Below are 26,021 nucleotides of genomic sequence, written 5' to 3' on the forward strand. Positions count from 1 at the left end.
AAAACAGTACTTATGTACTGTATGTTGAATGTATATATTTGTCGTCATTGGACAATAAAAAAAGATACTTGGAGCAATTGAATTGAGTTTTATTCATTTTTTTCTTAATGCATTGCCAAAATGTATATGATCGGGAAAAATGATCGGGAATTATTGGAATTGAATCGGGAGCAAAAAAAAAAAGCAATCGGATCGGGAAATATCGGGATCGGCAGATACTCAAACTAAAACGATCGGGATCGGATCGGCAACAAAAAAACATGATCGGAACAACCCTAGTAAATACATGAAAAAGAAAATCTCGACCCCTCCTTGATGTCTGCGATTTCTGCATCGTGACCCTTGTTCTATTACCATGTTTCACCCATAAAATCCCCAAAAAATCCAGCTGTGGCCATTCACAGCTGTCTCTTGACACACGGTGATACATGCTACATGGAGTTTTTGGATCGAAACAAGGTAAGTACGCGATAATATCTCGTTAAAGTCGTGGCGTCTGTAATTCTGCTCTAGCGTGCTCTCACCTCCAGATAGGGTTTTGCTGTTTAAAAAAACTTTTTTTTTTTTAAATGCCCTTAGATTTTAAGCTGTATCACACATGCATATCGGACAATTTTGAAATTTGGCCAAATCAGGGGTCTCAGAGCGGAACTTCATGTCACCTGAGTGTTTTCCGCCTTATATATACAGTGTTTCACAAAAGTGAGTACACACCTTGCATTTCTGTAGATATTTAGCTATATCTTTTCATGGGACAACACTGACAAAAGAACACTTTGAAACTGAAAAGTAGTCTGTGTGCAGCTTATATAGTAGAGTTAATTTATTTTCCTCACAAGATAACTCAAAATTTAGCAATTAATATCCAAACCCCTGGCAACAAAAGTGAGTACACCGCATGGAAACTATGTGCATCCCTTAATGTCCAAATTGAGTACTGCTTGTCATTTTCCCTCCAAAATGTCATGTAACTCGTCACAGGAGTGCTGTCAGCATTGCTGCAGAGATTGAAGAGGTGGGGGGTCAGCCTGTTAGTGCTCAGACCATATGCCGCACTCTACATCAAATTGGTGTGGATGGCTATCACCCCAGGAGGAAGCCTCTTCTGAAGACCGTACACAAGAAAGCCCACCCGTCTCATCAGACCATAGGACACGGTTCCAGTAATCCATGTGCTTTGTTGACATATCATCAGCAAACTGTTTGCGGGCTTTCTTGTGTACCGTCTTCATAAGAGGCTTCTTCCTGGCGTGTCAGCCATGCATTTTCACAACATAAAGAGTGTACAGTTAAAGCCAAAACAGTGTGGGAAAGCTTGGGTAGTGTTTATAAATAAAAATGAATAGCAAATTATACTTACAGCATTTGATGCATTTTGTTCATATAGTAACACAAGCAAATTCACATCATTTTCTTTACAATTAGCCATCTAATTCTCAACTATGTTTACCTCTTGGAATTCGAGACCACTTGATACAGCATTAAAGCAAAGGAACCACCGTGAAGCTTTGAATTAATTGGCTGCAAAAATTCATTGCTTCAAGAAGCTTCATTTGGCTATCACTGATAGTGGGAGAGACAGACAGCCTCTGCTTCCACCTGCTGTCAACACTGTTGTCGTACAACGTATTGCCACCCGTGCCTCATACCTCCTAGCATGCTATACGGCTCTGTAAATACTGTTCAAAATAATGTTCTGTGCTAATAATTTTCTGTGATTGGCTCTGGATTGGCAGACCTGGTGGTCCCCCTTTTTAAGAAGGCAGACCAGAGGGTGTGTTTCAATTATAGAGGGATCACACTCCTCAGCTTCCTTGTCCATTCAGGGGTTCTGGAGAGGAGGTTCCATTGGGAAGTCGAATCTCAGATTCTGGAGGAGCAGTGTGGTATCGTACCAGCCGTGGAACAGTGGAGCAGCTCTACACCCTCGGCAGGGTCTTCGGGGAGCATGGGAGTTCGCCCAACCGGTCTACATGTGTTTTGTGGATTTGGAGAAGGCGTTCGTCCGTGTCCCTTGGGGAGTCCTGTAGGGGGTGCTTGGGGAGTATGGGTTATGAGCATTTTGGTAAGGGCTGTTCAGTCCCTGTAGGACCGGTGTCAGAGTTTGGTCCGCATTTCCAGCAGTAGGTCAAATTTGTTGGCAGTGAAGGTTGGACTCTGCCAAGGTTGCCCTTTGTCACTGATTCTGTTATACTTTTTATGGACAGAATATCTAGGTGCAGCCGAAGTGTTGAGGGGGTCCGGTTTGGTGGGCTCAGCATTGCATCTCTGCTTTTCGCTGATGGTGTGATGCAGTCGGCTTCATCAAGCCATGACCTCCAAATCTCACTGGAGCGGTTCGCAACCGAGTGTGAAGAGGCTGCGGTGAAGATCAGCACCTCCAAATCCGAGACCATGGTAGTCGGAAAAGGGTCTCGTGCCCTATCCAGGTTGGGGATGAGATCCTGCCCCAAGTGGAGGAGTTCAAGTATCTTGGGGTCTTGTTTACGAGTGAGAGTAGGAGGGAGCGGGAGATCGACAGGCGGATCGGTGCAGCGTCTGCAATGATGCGGCCTCTTTACCGGTCCGCAGTAGTGAAAAACCAGCTGAGCCGATAGGCGAAGCGCTCGATTTACCAGTCGATCAACGTTCCTACCCTCACCTATGGTCAGGAGCTGTGGCTCGTGACCGAAAGAACAAGATCCCGGATGCAAGCAGCATGCAAGCAGCCAAAATGAGTTTCCTCTGCAGGGTTACCAGGCTCTTCCTTAGAGATAGGGTGAGAAGCTCGGTCATCCAGGAGGGACTCGCTGTCGAGCCACGACTCCTCTGTGTTGAGAAGAGCCAGTCGAGGTGGCTCGGACAGCTGGTTCGGGTGCTTCCTGGACGCCTCCCTGGAGAGGTGTACCCCGGAGACTATGTCTCTCGGCTGGCCTGGGAACACCTAGGGATGCTGCCGAAGGAGCTGGTTGGAGTGGTTGGAGAGAGGGAAGTCTGGGCTTGCCTGCTAAAGCTGCTGCCCCATGACCTGAACCTGGATTAAGCGGTAGGATAATGGATGGAATGGATGGATGGTCCAAGTGTTTCATTAATTGCTAGCTATGCTATTTAGTGTGTAATGTGATAATTTTGCTTTTATTCTAAAACCGTGACTTTAAACAACCTATTATTTAATTTGCTGCCATGATTTGTGATTTTACATGAAGGGGATTTGCTTATATAATGTAAGTGTGAAATGTTCCCCCCGTCGCTGAAAGCAGGTGGCTGATCTGAACAAGGTCGGGAACTATATATATTTTTATATGTTGCCTCTTAAAATGTACTTGATATGTTAGAAAACGTTCGGGAAGCATAGCATGAGATTTTTTTTTTCCAGGGTATTTTTTTCCTCAAAGCAATTTGGCGCCCCCCCCAACTAGATGGCGCCCTAAACAACCGCCTAGCTCGCCTATGGAGTGTGGTGAGTGTCCACAAAAGGTAAACCCTTTAACAGGCACTCATATAACTAATTTGCTGCCATTTACAATGCTAAACACCCACTTCATTTTGACTGGGAATGGCTGGCAGCAAATTCTTAAATTGATTTGAAGCGTCGAGGATTAGCTGCATATGCAAACCTTTCAACAAGGGTGTACAAACCTTTTTTTCCGAAGGCCGCTTTGAGAATGAGCAAAGGATGCAAGAGCCATCTTGAAATCCTTCCACTTTCTTTCATTTGTTAAACACAGCGATATACAGTATATCATCATATCGTACATCCAGGGGTGGAGCTTAGGGGGATACAGCTGGACCCGTGTCTCTAGGGGGCCCGGTTTGCAGGTCCAAAGGGGGCGTGGTTGGGCGAGGGGATTGTGTGAAACAAACCTAAAATGTTAAGACTCTGGATGGTCCCACGTCTTCTGTAGGGGCCCACAAGTGAAAAGCCTCTATCACCCCCTGGTGCCTGTTTTAGTTCATATAAGCTTAGCCGCTAACAACGAGGCGCTTTTGACACCAGTACATCGCCAAATACGAGCTAAAGTGTGGAAAATGTGCACAATAATTAATAAAATGTATTGTGACTGAACTCTTCATTTTTAGTTTTGTTTCTGCTTGTTTGGGGGAAATTGTGCACATTTTTTTCTTTTTTAATTGTGAGTGGTTTAAATGTGGCAGAGATTTATATCTCCCCTTCACATTGCATGCAACCATTTTTTATTACGACTATCTGGTACCTAAAAGGGTTAGGTCTTTTGTAGATTGACCTGACTTGGCCTTAATAGTCCTAATGTTGTGATCCTGCCTTTTGTTCCATGCTGATGCCTTTCTCCCTGTTTGCAGGCTGCACAGGTGCGACAAGGTCCTACAGTATATCCTCAGGATTGAGGTTAACTGGCAACACCTGTGGCTTATTGATAGAGCCTTTTTAAGCGCAGGCCAAACACAAACTAGTTGCTAGAAGATTCCAGCACAAACGCTAGAAGCCTCACTCCTGAGAAGACCACGCTCCACAAATACTCTTTTGTAGTGCATTTTTCCCCTTTAGGGTGATTTTTTGTTGTTGTTGACAGTTTGCTTTTTGAAAAAGGACTTAACTACCTCTGCAACTGGGTCCCCGGCATTTCCTGATCACTCCACAACACCTAATTTATGTATTAAAAACAGTTGAGAACAATACATTGCTTGCACTCATAAACCCTCAGGGCCCAAGTACACCGCATGCGTGATCGTTGCGTTTCCGGTCCGACTCCGGTAAAAAATAGCGCCGGAGCCAATCCGTTCCCATTATATCCTATTGTTCAACGTATACCGGCCGCGTCAGTGCTCCGGCTTGACTGCGAACCACCTCCGGCGTGCCGCATGCCCGCCGGATGGTATAGGCTATTTTCTATTTTTGCCGGACACGCATCCGGCAAAATGGGCGGAGCTGGGCCTGACGTCAAAAGCCCAGGTGCCTAATCACGGTTTAAACACGAGCGAAAATGGATGATGAGCGCTTCATCATGGAGGTGGAAAGCCACAAAGTGATATACATGCAGCAGATATTACTATAAGGACACCATTAAAAGCGAAACTGCAAAGTGTCCTATTATGTGTGTTTTTCTGGCAATGATATCAAACACGACGTGCTAAGCAAAAAAAAAAAAAAAAAAAAAAAAAAAAAAAAAAAAAAAAAAAAAAAAGAGCGTATCTGGAAGTGGTTCCACTGCAGAAATTCTCGTGCCCCGCGTACAAACAATCTCGGTTTGTATACAGAGTCGAGGGGGGAAAGTACGAAAGAGAAAAAAGAGACGAAAGAGAAAAAAGAGACGAAAGAGAAAAAAGAGACACCCACAAGTTTCGACCTGGTGGTCTATTCAAGACGTTTCTCTTTCTTTCCTACATTTCACTTGACTCTTCATAGAAAAAACAACAGTTTGCGCTGGCCACATGAATCTGCAGTGTTGAGACACCAATTCCAAGTACGCTGTTTTTTTAGTTCATGTCGAATATAATTCGCTATCCATTTTATAAATATGACAGATTATTTATCAGTTGTTTATAACAGCTCTATGAGATGTTATGTGCCATAAATTTTAAATGTGCACAAAGATATAAACGCACCGACACAACCAAGGGCATAATAGCCCCCCTTCCCTCCACACACGGAGCCCTGATCTCAACATGATGCAGTCAATCTGGAATTAAGAGACAGACACAAATAAAATATTGTAGTGTCGCCGGGGCTGTCATCGGTGGGTTAATTTATGCACCAACGCGGGGCTGTCATTGGTGTGCTGGTGCACCAGCGCGACGCTCCGATTGGTGGACTAGATAGCGTCAGTGTAAATACAGTGGGGAGAACAAGTATTTGATACACTGACAATGGGAAAACCCATTGGCAGTGTATCAAATACTTGTTCTCCCCACTGTAGTTGTTGTTTTTGCATTGGTGAGGTGGCGGGAAGTTAATAAAGAAAAAGAGGAAAAAGGCGTTGAAGCTCGTGTGTTGTTTTCGCGGCCAAACTTCCGCTTAGCAAACGTTACATTATCAATATGCAAGAAAAAAAATGTGCTCTCTCTCTGCTTCTCTGATGAGTACATACTACAGACTCTGTGTGTTTGTCGTTGATTTAAATGGCACATGATCGCGCGCGATCACGCGAGAGCTCACGAGGGGACGGAGTTGGCGGACCGCAGCCGTGCAGCAGCCGGTATGATTTGCCTGTTTTTGACGGACTGCGTGGCACGCAGGCAACACTGAACCGGACCGGAACCGCAACGATCACGCATGCAGTGTACTTGGGCCTTCAGATTATTGGCCCCATTAGCCTTGGAAGAGGTATTCTGTCAGCTATAATATTAACAATTTGATCTTGGTTACATTGGGTACAACACTACTGTTCAGTTTACAATATAACTATTTTTGTAGTTTATGGATTAACACAAACAGACAGTACACAAGCATGTCTACAGGGTTCAAAATCTGCCTCTATTTACAAGTTTAGAATAAACAGACACGTTTGTTTTTTTAAGCTTATTACAACTATGATTTCACGTGATCGTACTAAACCGCCCAGTCAATAGATGGCACTCTTGTGCTCGTATGACTGTAGGAAGGAAGAAACCACTATCGTCTTTGCGGAGTCTTTTCGCGTATGCGCAGTCAAAAATAAACCGCTGTCATAAGAGCGAGGCAAAACAAGCTAACGTGTCTGTCCCTCAACATTCACAGGTACATTTATATAAAATATTAACTATCCGTTAGGATGCTAAAACGCGTGTTAACCTTCAGTAATATGTTTACAGACATTTCGAACGTACTCTGTGTGAGTTTGAACCAGTACATTTATTGTTTTGTCGAAGTGACGAATGGCTGGTGCTAGTAGTTTTCCACTGAGAACGTGAATTACAATGTCGTGTTCAGAATAGAATGCCTTTATTGTCATTGTACAGAGTATCGAGAGATGTAAAACCTTGCAGTAACATGCACAACGTAATAGAAAAACAAAAAGTATAACAAGACGAATATAATACACAGGTGACCGCTACACAGATTGGGGAAGACAATGACTAAGTGACTAGAAGCAAGTGGTGGTGTAATTGTAATATAACAAAGCGCAACAGTGCGTATGTGACAATTTAGAGTACTCAGACAAGGAGGCAGCTGGCTGACCTGATATGATTGATTTGATTTAAATTTGAATCGATATTGATGTAACAGTGCAAACATGCAATAATGATTAAGCAGATTAAGCAGTACCAAGATTGAGACAGATTTCTAGGGACATATTACTTAGTAAGATGGATATGACAATGTTGTGACATTAGCAGTGCAATGACAGTGACATTTCAGTGCAGTTCACCTGGACGTCATGCTCGATCAACTGTTAAAAGCCCCAGATGGTGAAGGTGCTGCTGCATCCATCAACAACATTGCAGGCGATGACATTCCCGACCAGGCCTCTCTGTCGCCCAGTGTGGGTAAGTGAGTTGAAAATTTATGGTGGTTAGATTTAGATTTCTGGTGACCTTACCATAGTCGAGATAAATGGGTTGTCTGAGCTCATATTACTAGTGATGTTATTTCCCGATCCGATTGCTTTTTTTTTTGTTTCCGATTCAATTCCAATCATTCCCGATAATTTTTCCCGATCATATACATTTTGGCAATGCATTAAGAAAAAAAAAGAATAAAACTCAATTCAATTGCTCCAAGTATCTTTTTTTATTGTCCAACATGACATTCAGGCATGAAAATCTCTCATGTTTCGGTGAAATTCACCGTTTTGAAGTCAAAAAGGGTGACCTACGCAAATTGCATAGATCCGAGAAGAAATCCTTTTTTAGAGGGGGGGGGGGTCGTGAGATTTTATTTAATTAATTATTATTATTATTATCATCATGTAATTAACTTAGTACGCAAACTGAGCAATTCAGAAATCGGTCCTTTAAAAAAGTGACACTTGGACAGTCAGCAAGTCCTTCTAGATGCTTCGCTGACGAGAACCAATCATCGGCCCAAACTGCGTTCCATTATTCCAATCGAGCACACTCTTTACGTGTACATGGAGTGCTTGGAGAGCCTTTGGTTGCATTGCAAAGCTGCGAAAACAAAAAGCAGGCCTTATCCGGACCGGGGCAGAACAGAGCGCAGCATACACACTTGCCTGTATTTGCCAGCAGATTGAATTTGGTGAGTAATGGTTTCAATCGTTTTCATATTTCGCGATATAAAAAAGTTACTACCATTCGTTGCAGCTTGCGTTGAACTCTGCCAGAGCTAGCCAAATCTCCCGAAAAAAATAGCTCCCGTTAAATCAGCGTCAAGCTTGTGTATTTAGCGGTAATATAAACGAAGAAACACACTGTTGAGTCAAATTAAGCGGCATGCTCTCGGATGGAGGGGGGCGCCTCGCATCGCTCCCGTCGTCCACCTAAGATGCGTTATTTTCGGCTGGGACTTGAGCTGACGGCCGGTGTCGGCACAACACCGGCCCGACGAGTGGTGGGAATGATTCTTGCTTCTTTTCAGAAATACAGTGATCCCTCGTTTCTCGCGGTTAATGGGGACTGGAACCCGCCGCAATAAGTGAAAACCGCGAAGTAGCGCCCCCCCCCCCCTCTCAATTTTTTTGTGCGTGTTCAATGTATTTATTCAGATTTTACATTGGGGAAAAAAGATAAATATATGACATGTTTTTTCACTTTTTCCCCCCCAAAGTATCATTTATAAATGATTTTTAAGCACTTCAAAATGTAAGAATTATGATACGTTTTAAACCTGTTACTGCCCCACCGAATTATTTTAAAACAAGAATAAAGTAGTAAGAAAATGCTTGGCTTTATTAAATGCTTTATAGTGAGTCTACTCAACCCCTCTGAGGCTGCTCACTTTGTTAAACGATGATTGACACATGTGCAAACGTTTTCTATGAATTTTTTTTTGTTGTTTTTGTTTTGTTTTTTTGTTTGAAGCAACTTATTTTTTGATTGTAAGAAAATGCTTGGCTTTATTAAATGCTTCATAGTGAGTCTACTCAAACCCTCTGAGGCTGCTCACTTTGTTAAACGATGATTGACACATGTGCAAACTTTTTCTATGAATTTTTGTTTTGTTTTGTTTTTTTGTTTGAAGCAACTTATTTTTTGATTGAATAATAATAATAAAGACACAAATGTCCTAGCCAAAATGTGGCCGAATGCAAAACAACATTACTTCAATGGAAAAAGTTGTTTCAATCAAGAAAAATAGTTTTCAAATGCTTTTTCTGTCTCAAATTTATTTTTACAATCAAAAACAATTTTTTTTATTGAAGTGAGTTTTTTGGGATTAAAAATATATATTTTGATTGAAGCAACTTTGTTTTTGATTGAAGCAACTTTTTTTTGATTGAATAATAAAGACACAAATCCACCTCCATAGTTATTGAGAGAGAAAGAAATTAAGAAAGCTTTAAAAATAAAAGCCACCGGGGAGTCTGATTTTTTTTCTTTTTTTTTTTTTCTAAGATTTATATTTCATTATATAGACATGCCTTGTAAGGAAGGGAGATTGAGGGATAAAAAAAGAGTTGAATGATGCTACGAAAGGCCGTGGATACCTCATCAGCTGAGTGAATAGCACACTTGGTAAGAATAAGTTTGCAAGGATAGTCGGGTATAAAATACAATTATAAACACAATTACAATGTTATCTTTCTATAAGATTTTATGTAATTGCTTTATTAATTATTAGGTGCTAGAGTTGTTAAGTATGGATAATAATGAAATAATAGTTTTGAGAAAACTGTGCTTTTGGTGGCTCAGTGACCATCTCATGTGGTTTGTTCTCAGATGAACAAGTTGAGGAAGGAAGTTTTGATGCAGAGGTTCAAGGAAGAAGAGAGGCAGACTGACTGAGTCACAGCCAGAAAGTGTTGATGAGAGTGTTGATTTCTTTTCACTGTTGCCCCCTCCCAATTAAAGCATGTCACAGCCGCAGCCAATTATTATCTAAAGCTGGTTAAAATTGAAGTCATGTTGTTTTAAGGTGTATTAAGTACTTGTTCATGTGCCCCTTTTGATCTATGAGCACCCGCACCTCCACCGGTCTCTGCACGGCCCTGCTGAAACACAGTGTGGGTCGACAGAGCTCAATATTTTGTTGGGTTGTACAGTGTACCGGAACATATTTCCTCCACACCCTTCTCACCTTTTAACCCCTGACCCATTTTCATGCCTGGACATTGTTCCACTGCTTTGGTTCAAAACAAAGCTTATCAGCACTGTGCCATAAAATATGTAAACAATAAACATGTAAACTAAACATTCAGTGCAAAATAGTGCAATAACAAAAATCTTCAAAAGAGGTAGTTTACCTACTTACTAGGCTTAAAAGTGACATCACAATAAATGGCAGGGGAGGATGTTTGTTGTTATTATGAACCAATCTTTAAACCAAAACTAAAGACTCTGGATGGGTGTAAGACATTTTGTCTGTAACGTTAAACACAATTAGAAAACAATTTAATTAAAAAATATACAGTATATATATTAAAAAATGGCATGTCCGATATTTTTTTGCCGATTCCGATACTTTGAAAATGACGTGATCGGACCCGATCAATCGGCATCCCGATCAATCGGGACATCTCTAGTTATTATATATAAAAATGAAAAAAAAAATTTTAAAACTGTAATCCCTACGAAATCTGAATGTCAAAAATTTATATTTGATATTTTCTGCGTCCTATATAGTATACTGGGGACGGGTTTCCATAAACTTCGGCTTGTCCCGTCAGCCCTTTTCTTTTCGGGTTGAATTAATTGTAAACACATATAAATGCTGTATGTTTGTTTGGATTTGTCATGCCTGAAGGGAAAATAAATAAATACATAAAAATTCCATCTAAAACTCCATCCAATTTGTATTTTCCCAAATTTCCTCAAATCTAAATGCAAAACCTCAATTTTAACTATTCAAGAACACAGGATGTACATTAAAACTGGAGGTAAAGATTAGGTTAAAAAAGATAATAAAGATATGAATAACATACATTACCCAAAAATAAGTACAAATGCACAGTGAAATTGAATATATTTTGAAGATAAAGCAAACATTGACTTGTTTTTTTAATTACAGTGGTACCTCTACAGATGAAGTTAATGCGTTCCAGGACCTTGTTTGTAAGTCGAAATGGTCGTATGTCGAGCAGGATTTTCCCATAAGAATACATTATAATTCCATTAATTCGTTCCGCAGCCCAAAAACCTACACTAAATTCTCAATAAATACTGATGTTACTTTTGCAAATATCAATTACAAAGAGCAAAACAAATACATTATGAATAAAAATTGGAATAATAATAAAACAATAATAGAAATAATAATAATAATACCTGTAATAATGTAAAAAAAAATAAATAAAAAAATGGTTCTAATATGGCGAATGTGTTTGCGTGGTGTACCTGAACGCATCACGTGCCTGACTTGATAGATTGAGCCTTTTTAGTTTCACTTTGTTTACTTGCTTCGGGGAACACTAGGCGTGTTGTGTTGCACAAGTTGATGGAATAAATTATTAGAAAACCTGACAAAGCTGGAGATTTCTTCTGTGATGTTATCACAATAATAATTGCCACCTTAATTGATAAAGACTGGCGAACAGAGGAGGACAGTCATAGACTGTCTACGGCTGTATTATTGAGCGAGCCATATCGCGGATGCGCACCCTGCGCTCATATTTTTTTTATCATATTCATCTTCATGTCAATGTTAACGGTAAGCATCACCTTTTTTCATTTTTTTTCACCACCTGCACTAACATTGTTGGAACCCATGTTGATTTCTCTCACAAGGAAATCTGCCATGCGTCCATCTTTCGGGAAAACAAAGAAACTGCAGTGCTGTCATACATCGTCGTATTTCGAGCATGTCGTGGAAGTAGAAACAAATTTTGAATGAATGAATGAATTTATTGTCATTGTCATTATCATCATAATCATTGACAGTGTCAGAATGTGGAATTAGCCCGAAAGAAAGACGATGACAGACAAAGGAAAGACTGGAAAAAGCAAATGCTTATCGATACCCGTCCCCCAACAGCCCGGGACGCACAGTCAAGCATGTTTGGGTTACAGTCCAGTTGTTATCTTTTTTTTTGTGTGTGTGTGTGTGTGTGTGTGTGTGTGTGTGTGTGTGTGTGTGTGTGTGTGTGCGTTTGTTTTCATGACAAATCAGGACAATTTTATGATAACACACCTTCACTCTCAGGACCTGTGGAAAAATAAGGACATTTTTCGGGTCCTCATTTTTCCACGCCGTCTACGACACCGGGAGGCCTCCCAGAATGCTCCCACACAAAAAAAAACGCATGTCCTAAAATGTCATAATTTTGGGAAATTCAGTGTGAAAGTGTGTTTAACAATCGACTCACTTTTTATTTTAACACCTAGTGGCCATCTTCTGTACTTTAACACACTTTTCACACACTTTCAGTGACGTCACTTCACAGGTCCTCAGATTTCACTTTTTTTTGACTCACAAACACATTACAACAGGTGAGGCGGGATTAAGATAGGCCTGCAGTCACACCATAGTAAATTCTCTGAAAAAGACACAACCAGATTCTAGTTTTGAGTGACAATACATCTAGTAGGGTAAGATAGTTATTAGGCTAACCAAGCCTACATCCACCTCAGGAGTAAAAGCTTCTTTATGCAGTGTTCTTCAATATTACACGCACAGCAGCTGACACTAGGTTGGCTAATTAGCCAGCTAGCCTGCTAAATTGAGGCCAAATAACATGCTCTGGAGTTTGGACTCAAACTGTGGAATGTCTGCCCAATAAATGGTAAGTCATTGCTTTACTTGTATCAGAAGTAACAGAGAGTAGAAGTTGGTGTTAAAAGTAACTGTTTTTTCAACAATGCCCACCCGTGCTAGCTGGAAATAATTAGATAGCTACAGTATGTGCTAGCTAGCTCACCATACAAATGTCTCATAGACCTGCTGTGTTTAAGCTGCGATGTCATTTAACTGGTCACCAAAATTTATTGCAGGAAAAAGATGTATTGGAATTAACAGTAGATAATTCTATATATTTACCAGAAAATATCAGCTATAATATATATTAACTAATATATATCATAGCTGATATTTTCCAACATAAATACCGCTAATGCATATGTATATCAATTACTCATTACGTGTAGTGGAAGTAAAATACTTTGGTAATTGAAGTATGGCAGTTGTTTGATTTGTTGGTACTTCATTAGGTTAATACTTTATGTAATGTTTTGCTGTTAACAGATTGAAACATGTTCCCTTGTCTTTTGGCCTTCGCACCAAATTTATTGAAATCTGTAATTTTTCATAAATGTTTGTAGATATTTCCATGGTGATGAGCATGATGAAAAGAAGAGCCAGGCTCAGTCCTGAATCTGAGGCTACTCAGTTTATTTTATCTGGAGTTGACAGGCCTTGCTTAAAAGTCCAGTGGATCAATGACTATAAAGGTATGTACTGAAATACATAAAGTATTGTTCCTGTGGTTATTGCATGGAGATCACTTATAAGTATCTTTTATGAGGTATTATTTACTAAATTAGGTGATCGAATTGGAAAATTGCGAATTTTTTTATCATTAAAAAACTATTTTTCACTTATATGTACATATTCATGATTATAATAATAATTTTAATCAAACATACCGCATAAGCATTTATCCAAATTAAATATCTAAAACAATGTCATCATTAATGAAATCACATTCACAAAAAAACATAGGAAGGAAATAAGTTGATAACATCTGGATGACTGACTGACTGGCATTGTCACTAATCCATTTATTTGAAAACGTATTATTGGGGCTGGAAAAGTCACAAATTACAGTATCAACAGGATACATTGACAAAATTCCAGCCATTCCAGCCGTTGCTCTTCATGAATTTTGGGGATAAAATAACATGCATTTGAAATGTATAAAATGCGTATCAAATTATCTGTGCCCATAAAAAAGTGTTTGGGTAATATTGCTTAATTGATTAATTGACCAAACAATAGTCAGTTAAGAAGCATACTTGAGGAGGAAAAAAGAGGCAGTCTTTAACATAAATTTAAAAACTTATAATTTTTATAATTACAGTGGGGCAAATAAGTGTTTAGTCAACCACTAATTGTGCAAGTTCTCCCACTTGAAAATATTAGAGAGGCCTGTAATTGTCAACATGGGTAACCCTCAACCATGAGAGACAGAATGTGTGGGGGAAAACCCCCCAGAAAATCACATTGTTTGATTTTTAAATAATTTATTTGCAAATCATGGTGGAAAATAAGTATTTGGTCAATACCAAAAGTTCATCTCAATACTTTGTTATGTACCCTTTGTTGGCAATAACGGAGGCCAAACCTTTTCTGTAACTCTTCACAAGCTTTTCACACACTGTTGCTGGTATTTTGGCCCATTCCTCCATGCAGATCTCCTCTAGAGCAGTGATGTTTTGGGGCTGTCGTTGGGCTACACGGACTTTCAACATCATCAAAAATTTTTCTATGGGGTTGATATCTGGAGACTGGCTAGGCCACTCCAGGAACTTGAAATGCTTCTTACACAGCCACTCCTCTGTTCCCCTGGCTGTGTGTTTTGGGATCATTGATCACAGATCAGTCGTCCTGGTCCCTTTGCACAAAAACAGCCCCAAAGCATGATGTTTCCACCCACATGCTTCACAGTGGGTATGGTGTTCTTCGGATGCAAATCAGTGTTCTTTGTCCTCCAAACACGACAACCTGTGTTTCTACCAAAAAATTCTATTTTGGTTTCATCTGACCATAATACATTCTCCTAGTCCTCTTCTGGATCATCCAAATGCTCTCTAGCGAACCGCAGACGGCCCTGGACGTGTACATTCTTCAGCAGGGGGACACGTCTGGCAGTGCAGGATTTGAGTCCCTGGTAGCGCATTGTGTTACTGATAGTAGCCTTTGTTACTGTGGTTCCAGCTCTCTGTAGGTCATTCTCTAGGTCCCCCCAGGTGGTTCTGGGATTTTTGCTCACCGTTCTTGTTATCATTTTGACGTCACGGGGTGAGATCTTGCATGGAGCCCCAGATCGAGGGAGATTATCAGTGGTCTTGTATGTTTTAATAATTGCTCCCATAGTTGATTTCTTTACAGCAGTGGTCTCAAACCGGTCCTCAAAGGGCCGCAGGGGGTACTGGATTTCATTCCAACCAAACGAGACAAATACCTTTTCACCAATCTGGTTTCTTACAAGTGTAATCAGTTGATTGCAATCAGGTGCTGCTTATGTTAGTAGAAACCTCATTGGTTGAACTGTTTGTGCTGGATCTGTTGGAACAAAAACCAGGACCCACTGCGGCCCTTTGTGGAGTCGGTTTGAGACCGCTGCTTTACAGGTTAGTTTAACCTATTGCAGATTCAGTCTTCCCAGCCTGGTGCAGGATTACCATTTTGTCTCTGGTGTCCTTCGACAGCTCTTTGGTCTTGGCCATAGTGGAGTTTGGAGTGTGACTGACTGAAGTTGTGGACAGGTGTATTTTGTAACGATAATGAGTTAAAACCCCCGCGACCCGACCCCGGAGCAAGCGGAAGATGGATGGATGGATGGATGGATGGATGGATGGATGGATGGATGGATGGATGGATGGATGGATGGATGGATGGATGGATGGATGGATGGATGGATGGATGGATGGATGGATGGATGGATGGATGGATGGATGGATGGATGGATGGATGCATGAGTTAAAACAGGTGCCTTTAATACAGGTAACGAGTGGAGCCTCGTTAGACCTCGTTAGAAGAAGTTAGACCTCTTTGACAGCCAGAAATCTTGCTTGTTTGTAAGTGACCAAATACTTTTTTTCCACTGTAATTTGGAAATACTTTAAAAATCAAACAATGTCATTTTCTGTTTTTTTTTTCCACATTGTCTTTCATGGTTTCATTGTCTTTCATGGTTTCAAGTTTCAAGTTTAAGTTTCAACTTAATTTAGGTTGTTTTACATTACACTAATAAGGATTTTTTTTCCTATTAGGACGTGGTGTATTTACCAATGAACTAATTGAAAAGGGATCCTTTGTGTTGGAGTACCGTGGGGAGTTAATCTCACAGTATGAACGGGAGAACAGGCAGAAAAAGTACACAGAAAAACAAAATTCTTTCCTCTTTGATTTTGAATGGAATGGTAGCACGTGGTGGTAAGTAAAGGACTTTATAAATATAAATTTGTTCTTAACATTAAGGTTTAAGCAGATAAAACATTTGTGATGTGTTCAATTTCAGCATTGATGCCTCACGTGAAGATGACTCAATGGGCCGATTGGCGAATGATGCTAATAAAGGCCCAAACTGCAGAATGAAAAAGTTGACCATAAAGGGTAAACCACATCTTTGCTTGTTTGCTCTTGAAAACATCCAAGCAGGGGATGAAATAACCTACGACTATGGAGAATGTCAGTGGCCATGGCGAGCAATGGTAAGGAAATACTGCTAATCAATTATAGACAATGAAACTGATTAATTGTTAGATTATTTAAAAAAAAAAAAAAAAAAACATCTCTCGCTCTCTTTTGGCGATCCGATTTTAAAAGTACATCCTTGATAAAGATAAGTTCAAATACATGGATTTTACAGGTGTACAGTTATATGTTTTTAATGTCTGGCATGAGCCCAGATCCTTCAGTAAACGAAACAAGAATCAACAATAATTTAAGAGTTAATCAGATGCTTTCTAACTGAATATTTCTGATACTGTATTGTGACAGATACCGAGTGTTAAGACCCTTACTCAGCCTTCTGGAGACCAAGAACAGAGTCAGATATATGCATCATTTCATCAGGTGATTACTTTTGCCCAGTTCACATGTGTGTGTTTTTTGGCAGCTTTGTCTGAAACAAAACAACGAAGAAAAAAAAACACACACAAGAAAAAAAAAACAATGAGAAGTTAAGAAAATGAAATAGAGTTAATTTCCATCACCTTGCTCTCTTTTCATTTTAGCAAGAACAATTTGCGTGTTTGATATCTTATTGTAAAACTAATGGATGTCCGTATAACCCAAACTATTCTGTGAATAATTTTCCCAAACACAAGTGTGAACATCACATAATAGAATAGTCAGGTGCTATGGTACTAAACTATTCTGATACTGTTTTGTTGTTTTATTGCAGACACAAAATCAACCAATACAAAACGAAGAAGTGAGTCTGAGATCATCTGCATCATACCAAAAGGTAATTACATTTGATCCGTTCACATTTGCGTGGTGGTATAGAGCTTTGTTTCACAACTAAAGACTATAAAGACAAGAGGAAGCTGGACACACGTTAGCACCCGTCGTCCTCTACTCATATTGTTTAAGCCGGAAGGACTTGAGAGTGTTTTAGAAGTCTTCAGTCTTCATTGTCTGAACATCCAACTTTTTTTATCCAAACAGTGTGTGCTACCATGCCAATGTGTTAATGGTTATTAGGGCAGTATTGCATAAACAATTTCTATAGTCTACCATAATGACTTTAGATCCTTCAGTACATGATGTTCACTATCATATTTACTTAGAACTTTATAACTGAGTCTAGCACCATAGTATAGATGTTATCTGACACTGTATTTTTGGTTATTATAGCTACCAAGTGTTGAGATCCTGACTCAACCAAGTGAAAATGACGAAGCGAGCCAGAATGAATTCCAACAGGTGATTACATTTGATCAAGTCACAATTGTGTGTTGGTTTACAGCTTTGTTTGACATCAAAACAATATTTAGACATCAGGAAAATTGATTTTAATTATTACCCTTCGTCATGTCCTGATTTTGTTTTAGTGTGTTCCAGGAAAAATCTCTTGTCTGAACCAAATCAATGTCCTTATATTGTCTCATCCATGAACGAGTGTGTGTTACCATGTCCCTATTTTGTTGGTACAGCGTAAACAGTTTCTATAATCTAGCCTAATGACCTCAGATCCTTTTGTAAACCATGTTCACTCTATCATATTTACTTATTACTTTATAACTGAGTCTAGCACCATAGTATATATGTTATTTGACACTGTGTTTTTGTTTATTATAGCTACCATGTGTTGAGATCCTTACTCAACCAAGTGAAAATGAAGAAGCGAGCCATAGAGCATTCCAACAGGTGATTATATTTGATCAATTCACAACTGCGTGTTGGTTTACAGCTTTGTTTGACATCAAAACAAGATTTAGACGTCAGGAAAATGGATTCTAATTATTACCCTTCGTCACGTCCTGATATTGTTTTAGTGTGAAAAGCTTTAGTGTGTTTCAGGAAAAATCCCTTGTCTGAACCAAATCGATGTCCTTATATTGTCTCATCCAAGAACGAGTGTGTGTTACCATGTCCCTATTTTGTTGGTACAGCGTAAACAGTTTCTATAATCTAGCATAATGACCTCAGATCCTTTTGTAAACCATGTTCACTCTATCATATTTACTTATTACTTTATAACTGAGTCTAGTACCATAGTATAAATGTTATTTGACACTGTGTTTTTGTTTATTTTAGCTACCATGTGTTGAGATCCTTACTCAACCAAGTGAAAATGAAGAAGCGAGCAAGAGAGAATTCCAACAGGTGATTATATTTGATCCATTCACAATTGCGTGTTGGTTTACAGCTTTGTTTGACATCAAAACAAGATTTAGACGTCAGGAAAATGGATTCTAATTATTACCCTTCGTCACGTCCTGATATTGTTTTAGTGTGAAAAGCTTTAGTGTGTTTCAGGAAAAATCTCTTGTCTGAACCAAATTGATGTCCTTATATTGTCTCATCCAAGAACTAGTGTGTTACCATGTCCCTATTTTGTTGGTACAGCGTAAACAGTTTCTATAATCTAGCATAATGACCTCAGATCCTTTTGTAAACCATGTTTACTCTATCATATTTACTTATTACTTTATAACTGAGTCTAGCACCATAGTTTAAAATGTTATCTGACACTGTGTTTTTGTTTATTATAGCTACCATGTGTTGAGATCCTGACTCAACCAAGTGAAAATGAAGAAGCCAGCAAGAGAGAATTCCAACAGGTGATTATATTTGATCAATTCACAATTGCGTGTTGGTTTACAGCTTTGTTTGACATCAAAACAAGATTTAGACGTCAGGAAAATGGATTCTAATTATTACCCTTCGTCACGTCCTGATATTGTTTTAGTGTGAAAAGCTTTAGTGTGTTTCAGGAAAAATCTCTTGTCTGAACCAAATTGATGTCCTTATATTGTCTCATCCAAGAACGAGTGTGTGTTACCATGTCCCTATTTTGTTGGTACAGCGTAAACAGTTTCTATAATCTAGCCTAATGACCTCAGATCCTTTTGTAAACCATGTTCACTCTATCATATTTACTTATTACTTTATAACTGAGTCTAGCACCATAGTATATATGTTATTTGACACTGTGTTTTTGTTTATTATAGATACCATGTGTTGAGATCCTGACTCAACCAAGTGAAAATGAAGAAGTGAGCAAGAGAGAATTCCAACAGGTGACTATATTTGATCAATTCACAACTGCGTGTTGGTTTACAGCTTTGTTTGACATCAAAACAAGATTTAGACGTCAGGAAAATGAATTCTAATTATTACCCTTCGTCACGTCCTGATATTGTTTTAGTGTGAAAAGCTTTAGTGTGTTTCAGGAAAAATCCCTTGTCTGAACCAAATTGATGTCCTTATATTGTCTCATCCAAGAACGAGTGTGTGTTACCATGTCCCTATTTTGTTGGTACAGCGTAAACAGTTTCTATAATCTAGCATAATGACCTCAGATCCTTCTGTAAACGATGTTCACTCCATCATATTTACTTATTACTTTATAACTGAGTCTAGCACCATAGTATAAATGTTATTTGACACTGTGTTTTTGTTTATTTTAGCTACCATGTGTTGAGATCCTTACTCAACCAAGTGAAAATGAAGAAGCGAGCAAGAGAGAATTCCAACAGGTGATTATATTTGATCCATTCACAATTGCGTGTTGGTTTACAGCTTTGTTTGACATCAAAACAAGATTTAGACGTCAGGAAAATGGATTCTAATTATTACCCTTCGTCACGTCCTGATATTGTTTTAGTGTGAAAAGCTTTAGTGTGTTTCAGGAAAAATCTCTTGTCTGAACCAAATTGATGTCCTTATATTGTCTCATCCAAGAACTAGTGTGTTACCATGTCCCTATTTTGTTGGTACAGCGTAAACAGTTTCTATAATCTAGCATAATGACCTCAGATCCTTTTGTAAACCATGTTTACTCTATCATATTTACTTATTACTTTATAACTGAGTCTAGCACCATAGTTTAAAATGTTATCTGACACTGTGTTTTTGTTTATTATAGCTACCATGTGTTGAGATCCTGACTCAACCAAGTGAAAATGAAGAAGCCAGCAAGAGAGAATTCCAACAGGTGATTATATTTGATCAATTCACAATTGCGTGTTGGTTTACAGCTTTGTTTGACATCAAAACAAGATTTAGACGTCAGGAAAATGGATTCTAATTATTACCCTTCGTCACGTCCTGATATTGTTTTAGTGTGAAAAGCTTTAGTGTGTTTCAGGAAAAATCTCTTGTCTGAACCAAATTGATGTCCTTATATTGTCTCATCCAAGAACGAGTGTGTGTTACCATGTCCCTATTTTGTTGGTACAGCGTAAACAGTTTCTATAATCTAGCCTAATGACCTCAGATCCTTTTGTAAACCATGTTCACTCTATCATATTTACTTATTACTTTATAACTGAGTCTAGCACCATAGTATATATGTTATTTGACACTGTGTTTTTGTTTATTATAGATACCATGTGTTGAGATCCTGACTCAACCAAGTGAAAATGAAGAAGTGAGCAAGAGAGAATTCCAACAGGTGACTATATTTGATCAATTCACAATTGCGTGTTGGTTTACAGCTTTGTTTGACATCAAAACAAGATTTAGACGTCAGGAAAATGAATTCTAATTATTACCCTTCGTCACGTCCTGATATTGTTTTAGTGTGAAAAGCTTTAGTGTGTTTCAGGAAAAATCCCTTGTCTGAACCAAATTGATGTCCTTATATTGTCTCATCCAAGAACGAGTGTGTGTTACCATGTCCCTATTTTGTTGGTACAGCGTAAACAGTTTCTATAATCTAGCATAATGACCTCAGATCCTTCTGTAAACGATGTTCACTCCATCATATTTACTTATTACTTTATAACTGAGTCTAGCACCATAGTATAAATGTTATCTGACACTGTATTTTTGTTTATTATAGATACCATGTGTTGAGATCCTGACTCAACAAGTGAAAATGAAGAAGCGAGCAAGAGAGAATTCCAACAGGTGATTATATTTGATCAATTCACAATTGCGTGTTGGTTTACAGCTTTGTTTGACATCAAAACAAGATTTAGACGTCAGGAAAATGGATTCTAATTATTACCCATCGTCACGTCCTGATATTGTTTGAGTGGGAAAACTAGTGTGTTTTTAGAAAAATCTTTTGTCTGAGCCTAACTCATGTCCTCATATTGTCTCAACCAAACACTGTGAGTGTCTGCTACCATGTCCTGTATTGTTGGTCTTCAGCGTGATACAGCATAAATAATTTCTTTATTCTAGCATAATGACCTTAGAGCCTTCAATGGATAATGTTAGCTTAAATATTTATTCTTTACAATTGAATTTGACGCCATAGTACAGAAGTTTTTTGACAATGAAATGTCTTTTATTGTAGCAACCATGTGTAATTCCAACAGGCGATTACATTTAATCAATTCACATTTCATGTTGGTTTAGAGCTTTTTTTTTTTGACAAGTAAAGATTATTAAGATGAGAGGAACATGGACTTTTCAACCATCGTCAAGTTCCTCGTATTGTGTATGTTGTATAATATTTCTAATACTGTATTTGTTTGCTTTAGATAACAAGCATCAATATCCTCATTCAACCTTCTAGGGACCACGAACTTCTTGAGAACGCTACCATATCTTCTCAACAGGTAATTACAAAGCATTAATATACGAATGTCGTGTTCTTTGACGATTATATGGTCAATTATGGAAAAAGAAACAATTGTGTCAGAATCAAAATATTACTTTCAATGTTATCTGTAAAAGTTTGAATGCTCAAGTGTTATGGAATTGCAGTAGTGGGTGTTGATAGATATCCAAAATGTATATTAATGTAAAATGAAAAAGAGGAAGAAAACAGAAAAAAAAAACTATTTTCTTTCAGAGCTCTCCTGATCCGTATTCAGATTGTACAGATTATGAAGACATCGACTATATTCCAGACTCAAATGGGAATTCCTCAGATGGAAGTGTTTGCAGTAAGGATCTGAGCATTACAGAATTTCTTGCTCCCCAAAATGTGATTAAGAATGTGCCATTGGAGATGGATGCAGAACAGTGTGGGGAAATCTCCAGTTCAGCGATAGTTACAAGTTTAGGTTCATCACCGAGAAGCAGCAATCATTGCACTTCAGTGACAAGTTGCAATGCTAATTGTTCAGGGAACACATCATACATTAGCCACCCCATAACGGTAGCACCATTGCCAAGGACATCAAAACAAAGCAAATACAACAAAAAACAGCATTGTTTTTATTGTAAAAAGCCCATTTCTAAGTTGGCAAGACACCTTGAATCTGCCCACAGTACACAGCCTGATGTTGCAAAGGCTTTAAGTTACGATAAAAGGTCCCGGGAAAGAAGAGATTTGTTACGCTTTCTTAAGAAGAAGGGAAATTTTACTCATAATGCCAGAGTGATCAACTGTGGTGCTGGGGAAATGGTTGCTTGTCGAAGACCCAAAAAGACAACACAGTCTGATGGCTACCGTCACTGCAGGTTTTGTCAAGGACTATATGCAAGAGCTAGCCTTTGGAGGCATGTGAAAAACTGCCCTCAGAAGTCTTTTGAGGTGGGACCTTCGGCTGGGCAAAAACGAATTCAGCTGGTCTTACCGAGACCTGAACAAGTCAGTGAAGCCGTTTGGAAGATTGCTTGTGAAATGAACCAGGACAACATTTCCTCTGTAGTAAGGAGTGAAAGACACATCCTTTCCCTTGGTGAGTCATTATACAATGCCAGAAAACCACAAGAGAGAAGAAATGACTACATTCGCCAAAAAATGAGAGAGATGGCAAGATTATTGATAACAGCAAGAGCTATAACCCCGTTGAAAACCACAGAAGACCTTGTTATGCCGGGTAACTTCCCCCATGTCATCCAAGCAGTGAGGGCTGTTGCAGGTTATGATTTGGAAAGCAACTCTTATAAAACTCCATCCTTGGCTCTGAAATTAGGACACAGTTTGGCCAAAGTTGCAGGCATTGTGCAGTGCAGTGCCATTATTGCAAATTGTAGTAGTATTGCAGAGTCAGCCAAGCAGTTTGTTACTCTATATGAGAAAAATTGGAATGAAACCATTTCAGCTTCCGCATTGGGTACACTTCAACAAGCGAAGTGGAATAAACCACAGGTTTTACCATTTACACAGGATGTTTCACTGCTGCACAACTTTCTTGCTACTGAGTCAGCTAAGTGTATGAAGGACTTGGAGGAAAAACCCAACAGCATAACCTATGGAAATCTTGCTAAGGTGACTTTGACACAAGTCATACTTTTTAACAGAAAAAGGCAAGGGGAAGTTTCAAAAATGGACCTACAGTCTTTCACATCCCGGAATCGCGCAGAGTTGAATCCGGACATTATGATGTGTCTTTCTGAGTTAGAAAGAAAGCTTGCAAAGCACTTTGACAGAGTTGAGATCCGTGGTAAAAGGTCAAGAATGGTACCTGTGCTTCTCACCCCGAGTATGATTTCTGCAATGGAGTTCCTTGTGAACAAGAGAAATGATTGTCAAGTCGACACAAAAAATGTGTACCTGTTTGCCCGTCCAATTGTACTTTCACATTACAGAGGCTGTGATTGCCTCCACAAGTTTGCAAACCAATGTGGTGCAAAACACCCAGAAGCACTCACTTCCACAAAACTTAGGAAGCAAGTTGCCACCTTGTCCACAGTACTGAACCTAAAAGAAAATGAAATGGATCAACTTGCCACCTTTCTCGGACACGACATCCGTGTCCACCGAGAATTTTACCGCCTCCCAGACAGTACCCTGCAGCTTGCAAAAGTCAGCAAACTGTTGATGGCAATGGAGAAAGGACAACTCTCTGACTTTCAGGGAAAAGGGCTGGATGATATTGAGATCAATCCTGAAGGTGATTTTTTTTGTTTTGTTTTGTTTATAAAGACTCAATATTTGCATTTTTGTGTTTTGCTTTGAATGTAAATGCTTTGTCCTGAGTATGTTCTATATCAACCCAGATGACATACCCACTAGTGATGATGATGATGATGATGATTATGATTCGAGCAAAGAAATGACCACTGACCTTCGTGAACAAAAAGGTAACCTGGCCCTCATAATCTTTGTTTAGATGTTAAGGTTATAAGAGTAAAGAGACATCTTAATATTAGGCTTTAGGAACAACTATATTTAAATCATAATGAGACAACGGTAGACATCAGCTGTAAAATGGTGCAAATCAAATCTGAAAATATTGAAGATGAAGATATTGTAACCAGTAAGTCTAGATCAAGGGTGGGCAAACCGGTCATCAAGAGCCGCAGTGGGTCCTGGTCTTTGTTCCAACTGATCCAGAAAGGACAGTTTAACCAATGAGGTTTCTGCTGAAACAAGAAGCACCTGACTGCGATCAACTGATTGCGCTTGCAAGACACTAGATTGGTAAAAAGGTTTCCTCTTGATGGGTTGGAACGGAAACCTGCACCCACTGCGGCCCTTTGTGTAATAGTTTGCCCACCCCTGGTCTAGATGGTAGAAATAAAAAAACTAGTAAATGTCACATACAAATGAAATGCTAAAAAGTCTAATTAAATTATATAATAAACATTTTAGGCTCAAGAACTGAGACCTTTGGACACCCAAGCCATGTGCCTGCCTCAACCATGCCGGACACCATGGATCGCACTGCTGTCTCAACTTCTTTCAATAACATCGAAGACACTTCTGCCTCAACTTTGTTTGGTGACATGGAAGACATACCTGCTTCGACATCATTTGACAACATGGATGGTACTATTCTCCTCACAGTCCATGTAAATATTGTCAGTCATCCAAATTATTTAATTTTTAGTTTTTAGGGTACTGAACTTTTGAACTGGATTTTTCTAGTTTTCTTAGCAGATGTTAAGTTGTGTTTTTGTGACTGCTGTTCAAATGGCAGATAACACAGGCTTTCATGTTGGGTTTTACAGGTAAAATGTTTTTAAAGACAACGAGAAAAGTTGACTTGTTTTCAAAGTCATAAGAATTCTCTCTCAACCACTTGGAAGAACAAGAATTAATAACATATACTTCTGATCAAAATCTTAAGACCAGTTACAAAATCGTATGAATTAGCATTTTGTACTGTTGTATCTTAAGAAGGTTCTAAGTAGCGTTTCAAAATGCAATAAGAAGAAATGGGAACAAGAGACCAAATGTTTTGAGCAGGCAATTTATTGAAAAGAACAATTTAACTGAAATAGGCTTTTCATCAGCTGATCAAAAGTTTAAGACCACATCCTTTACAAGCCAAAATCTGTGCAAAAATTTGGATTTCATGTCATTTTCTGTCAAGTAATCACACTGTCAAGACCTCTTGATGGGATAAGCAAAAAAATTCACTGCCTTCGAACATGGCAGGATTGTTGAGCTGCATAGACAAGGCCTCTCACAGCATGCCATCGCTGCTGAGGTTGGACGCAGTAAGACAGTCATTTTGCATTTCTTAAAAGATCCTGAGGTTTATGGAACAAAAAAATCAAGTGGTAGACCCAAAAAAATCTCACGGCACTGAGCCGGAGGATCCGAAGGGTTTTCCGTCAAGACACGGGACGATCCTTATCCCAAATTAAGGCCAGTACTGGTGCTGACTGCAGCCCAATAACTATCAGGCGGCAACTGCAAAGGAACTGCTTCAAAAACCAAAAATGTTTTCAAAGGCCACGTCTCCTTCAACGCCACAAAATTGCCCATTTGGCCTTTGCAAGG

At 39.1% G+C, this 26,021-nt stretch overlaps 1 protein-coding gene across 16 annotated transcripts in view; it reads left to right on the forward strand.

Annotated features, from left to right (window-relative positions):
- Positions 1–4,668: 4,668 nt before the first annotated feature.
- LOC130922213 (zinc finger protein OZF-like) overlaps positions 4,669–26,021 on the forward strand; it is a 33,152-nt gene continuing 11,799 nt past the window's right edge. The window contains exons 1-21 of one of the 16 annotated variants that reach the window (XM_057846936.1): positions 6,654–6,673; positions 7,295–7,422; positions 9,471–9,570; positions 9,775–13,437; positions 15,982–16,144; positions 16,230–16,422; positions 16,712–16,786; positions 17,118–17,180; positions 17,573–17,641; positions 18,017–18,085; positions 18,476–18,544; positions 18,934–19,002; positions 19,393–19,461; positions 19,852–19,920; positions 20,310–20,378; positions 20,769–20,837; positions 21,228–21,295; positions 21,877–21,954; positions 22,191–24,183; positions 24,290–24,373; positions 24,885–25,061. In XM_057846936.1, coding sequence (XP_057702919.1) covers positions 13,299–13,437; positions 15,982–16,144; positions 16,230–16,422; positions 16,712–16,786; positions 17,118–17,180; positions 17,573–17,641; positions 18,017–18,085; positions 18,476–18,544; positions 18,934–19,002; positions 19,393–19,461; positions 19,852–19,920; positions 20,310–20,378; positions 20,769–20,837; positions 21,228–21,295; positions 21,877–21,880 — 1,257 coding nt within the window. In that variant the 5' untranslated portion in view covers positions 6,654–6,673; positions 7,295–7,422; positions 9,471–9,570; positions 9,775–13,298 and the 3' untranslated portion in view covers positions 21,881–21,954; positions 22,191–24,183; positions 24,290–24,373; positions 24,885–25,061. Of the gene's footprint in view, positions 6,281–6,553; positions 6,674–7,283; positions 7,423–9,450; positions 9,571–9,774; positions 13,438–15,981; positions 16,145–16,229; positions 16,423–16,711; positions 16,787–17,117; positions 17,181–17,572; positions 17,642–18,016; positions 18,086–18,475; positions 18,545–18,933; positions 19,003–19,392; positions 19,462–19,851; positions 19,921–20,309; positions 20,379–20,768; positions 20,838–21,227; positions 21,296–21,874; positions 21,955–22,145; positions 24,184–24,289; positions 24,374–24,884; positions 25,062–26,021 lie in introns of those variants that run through there. The other 15 variants (XM_057846954.1, XM_057846946.1, XM_057846895.1 and 12 more) reach the window with 15 other exon arrangements.

The sequence above is a fragment of the Corythoichthys intestinalis genome, chromosome 1, assembly GCF_030265065.1.
Source record: "Corythoichthys intestinalis isolate RoL2023-P3 chromosome 1, ASM3026506v1, whole genome shotgun sequence".
In the NCBI taxonomy this organism is placed as follows: domain Eukaryota; kingdom Metazoa; phylum Chordata; class Actinopteri; order Syngnathiformes; family Syngnathidae; genus Corythoichthys; species Corythoichthys intestinalis.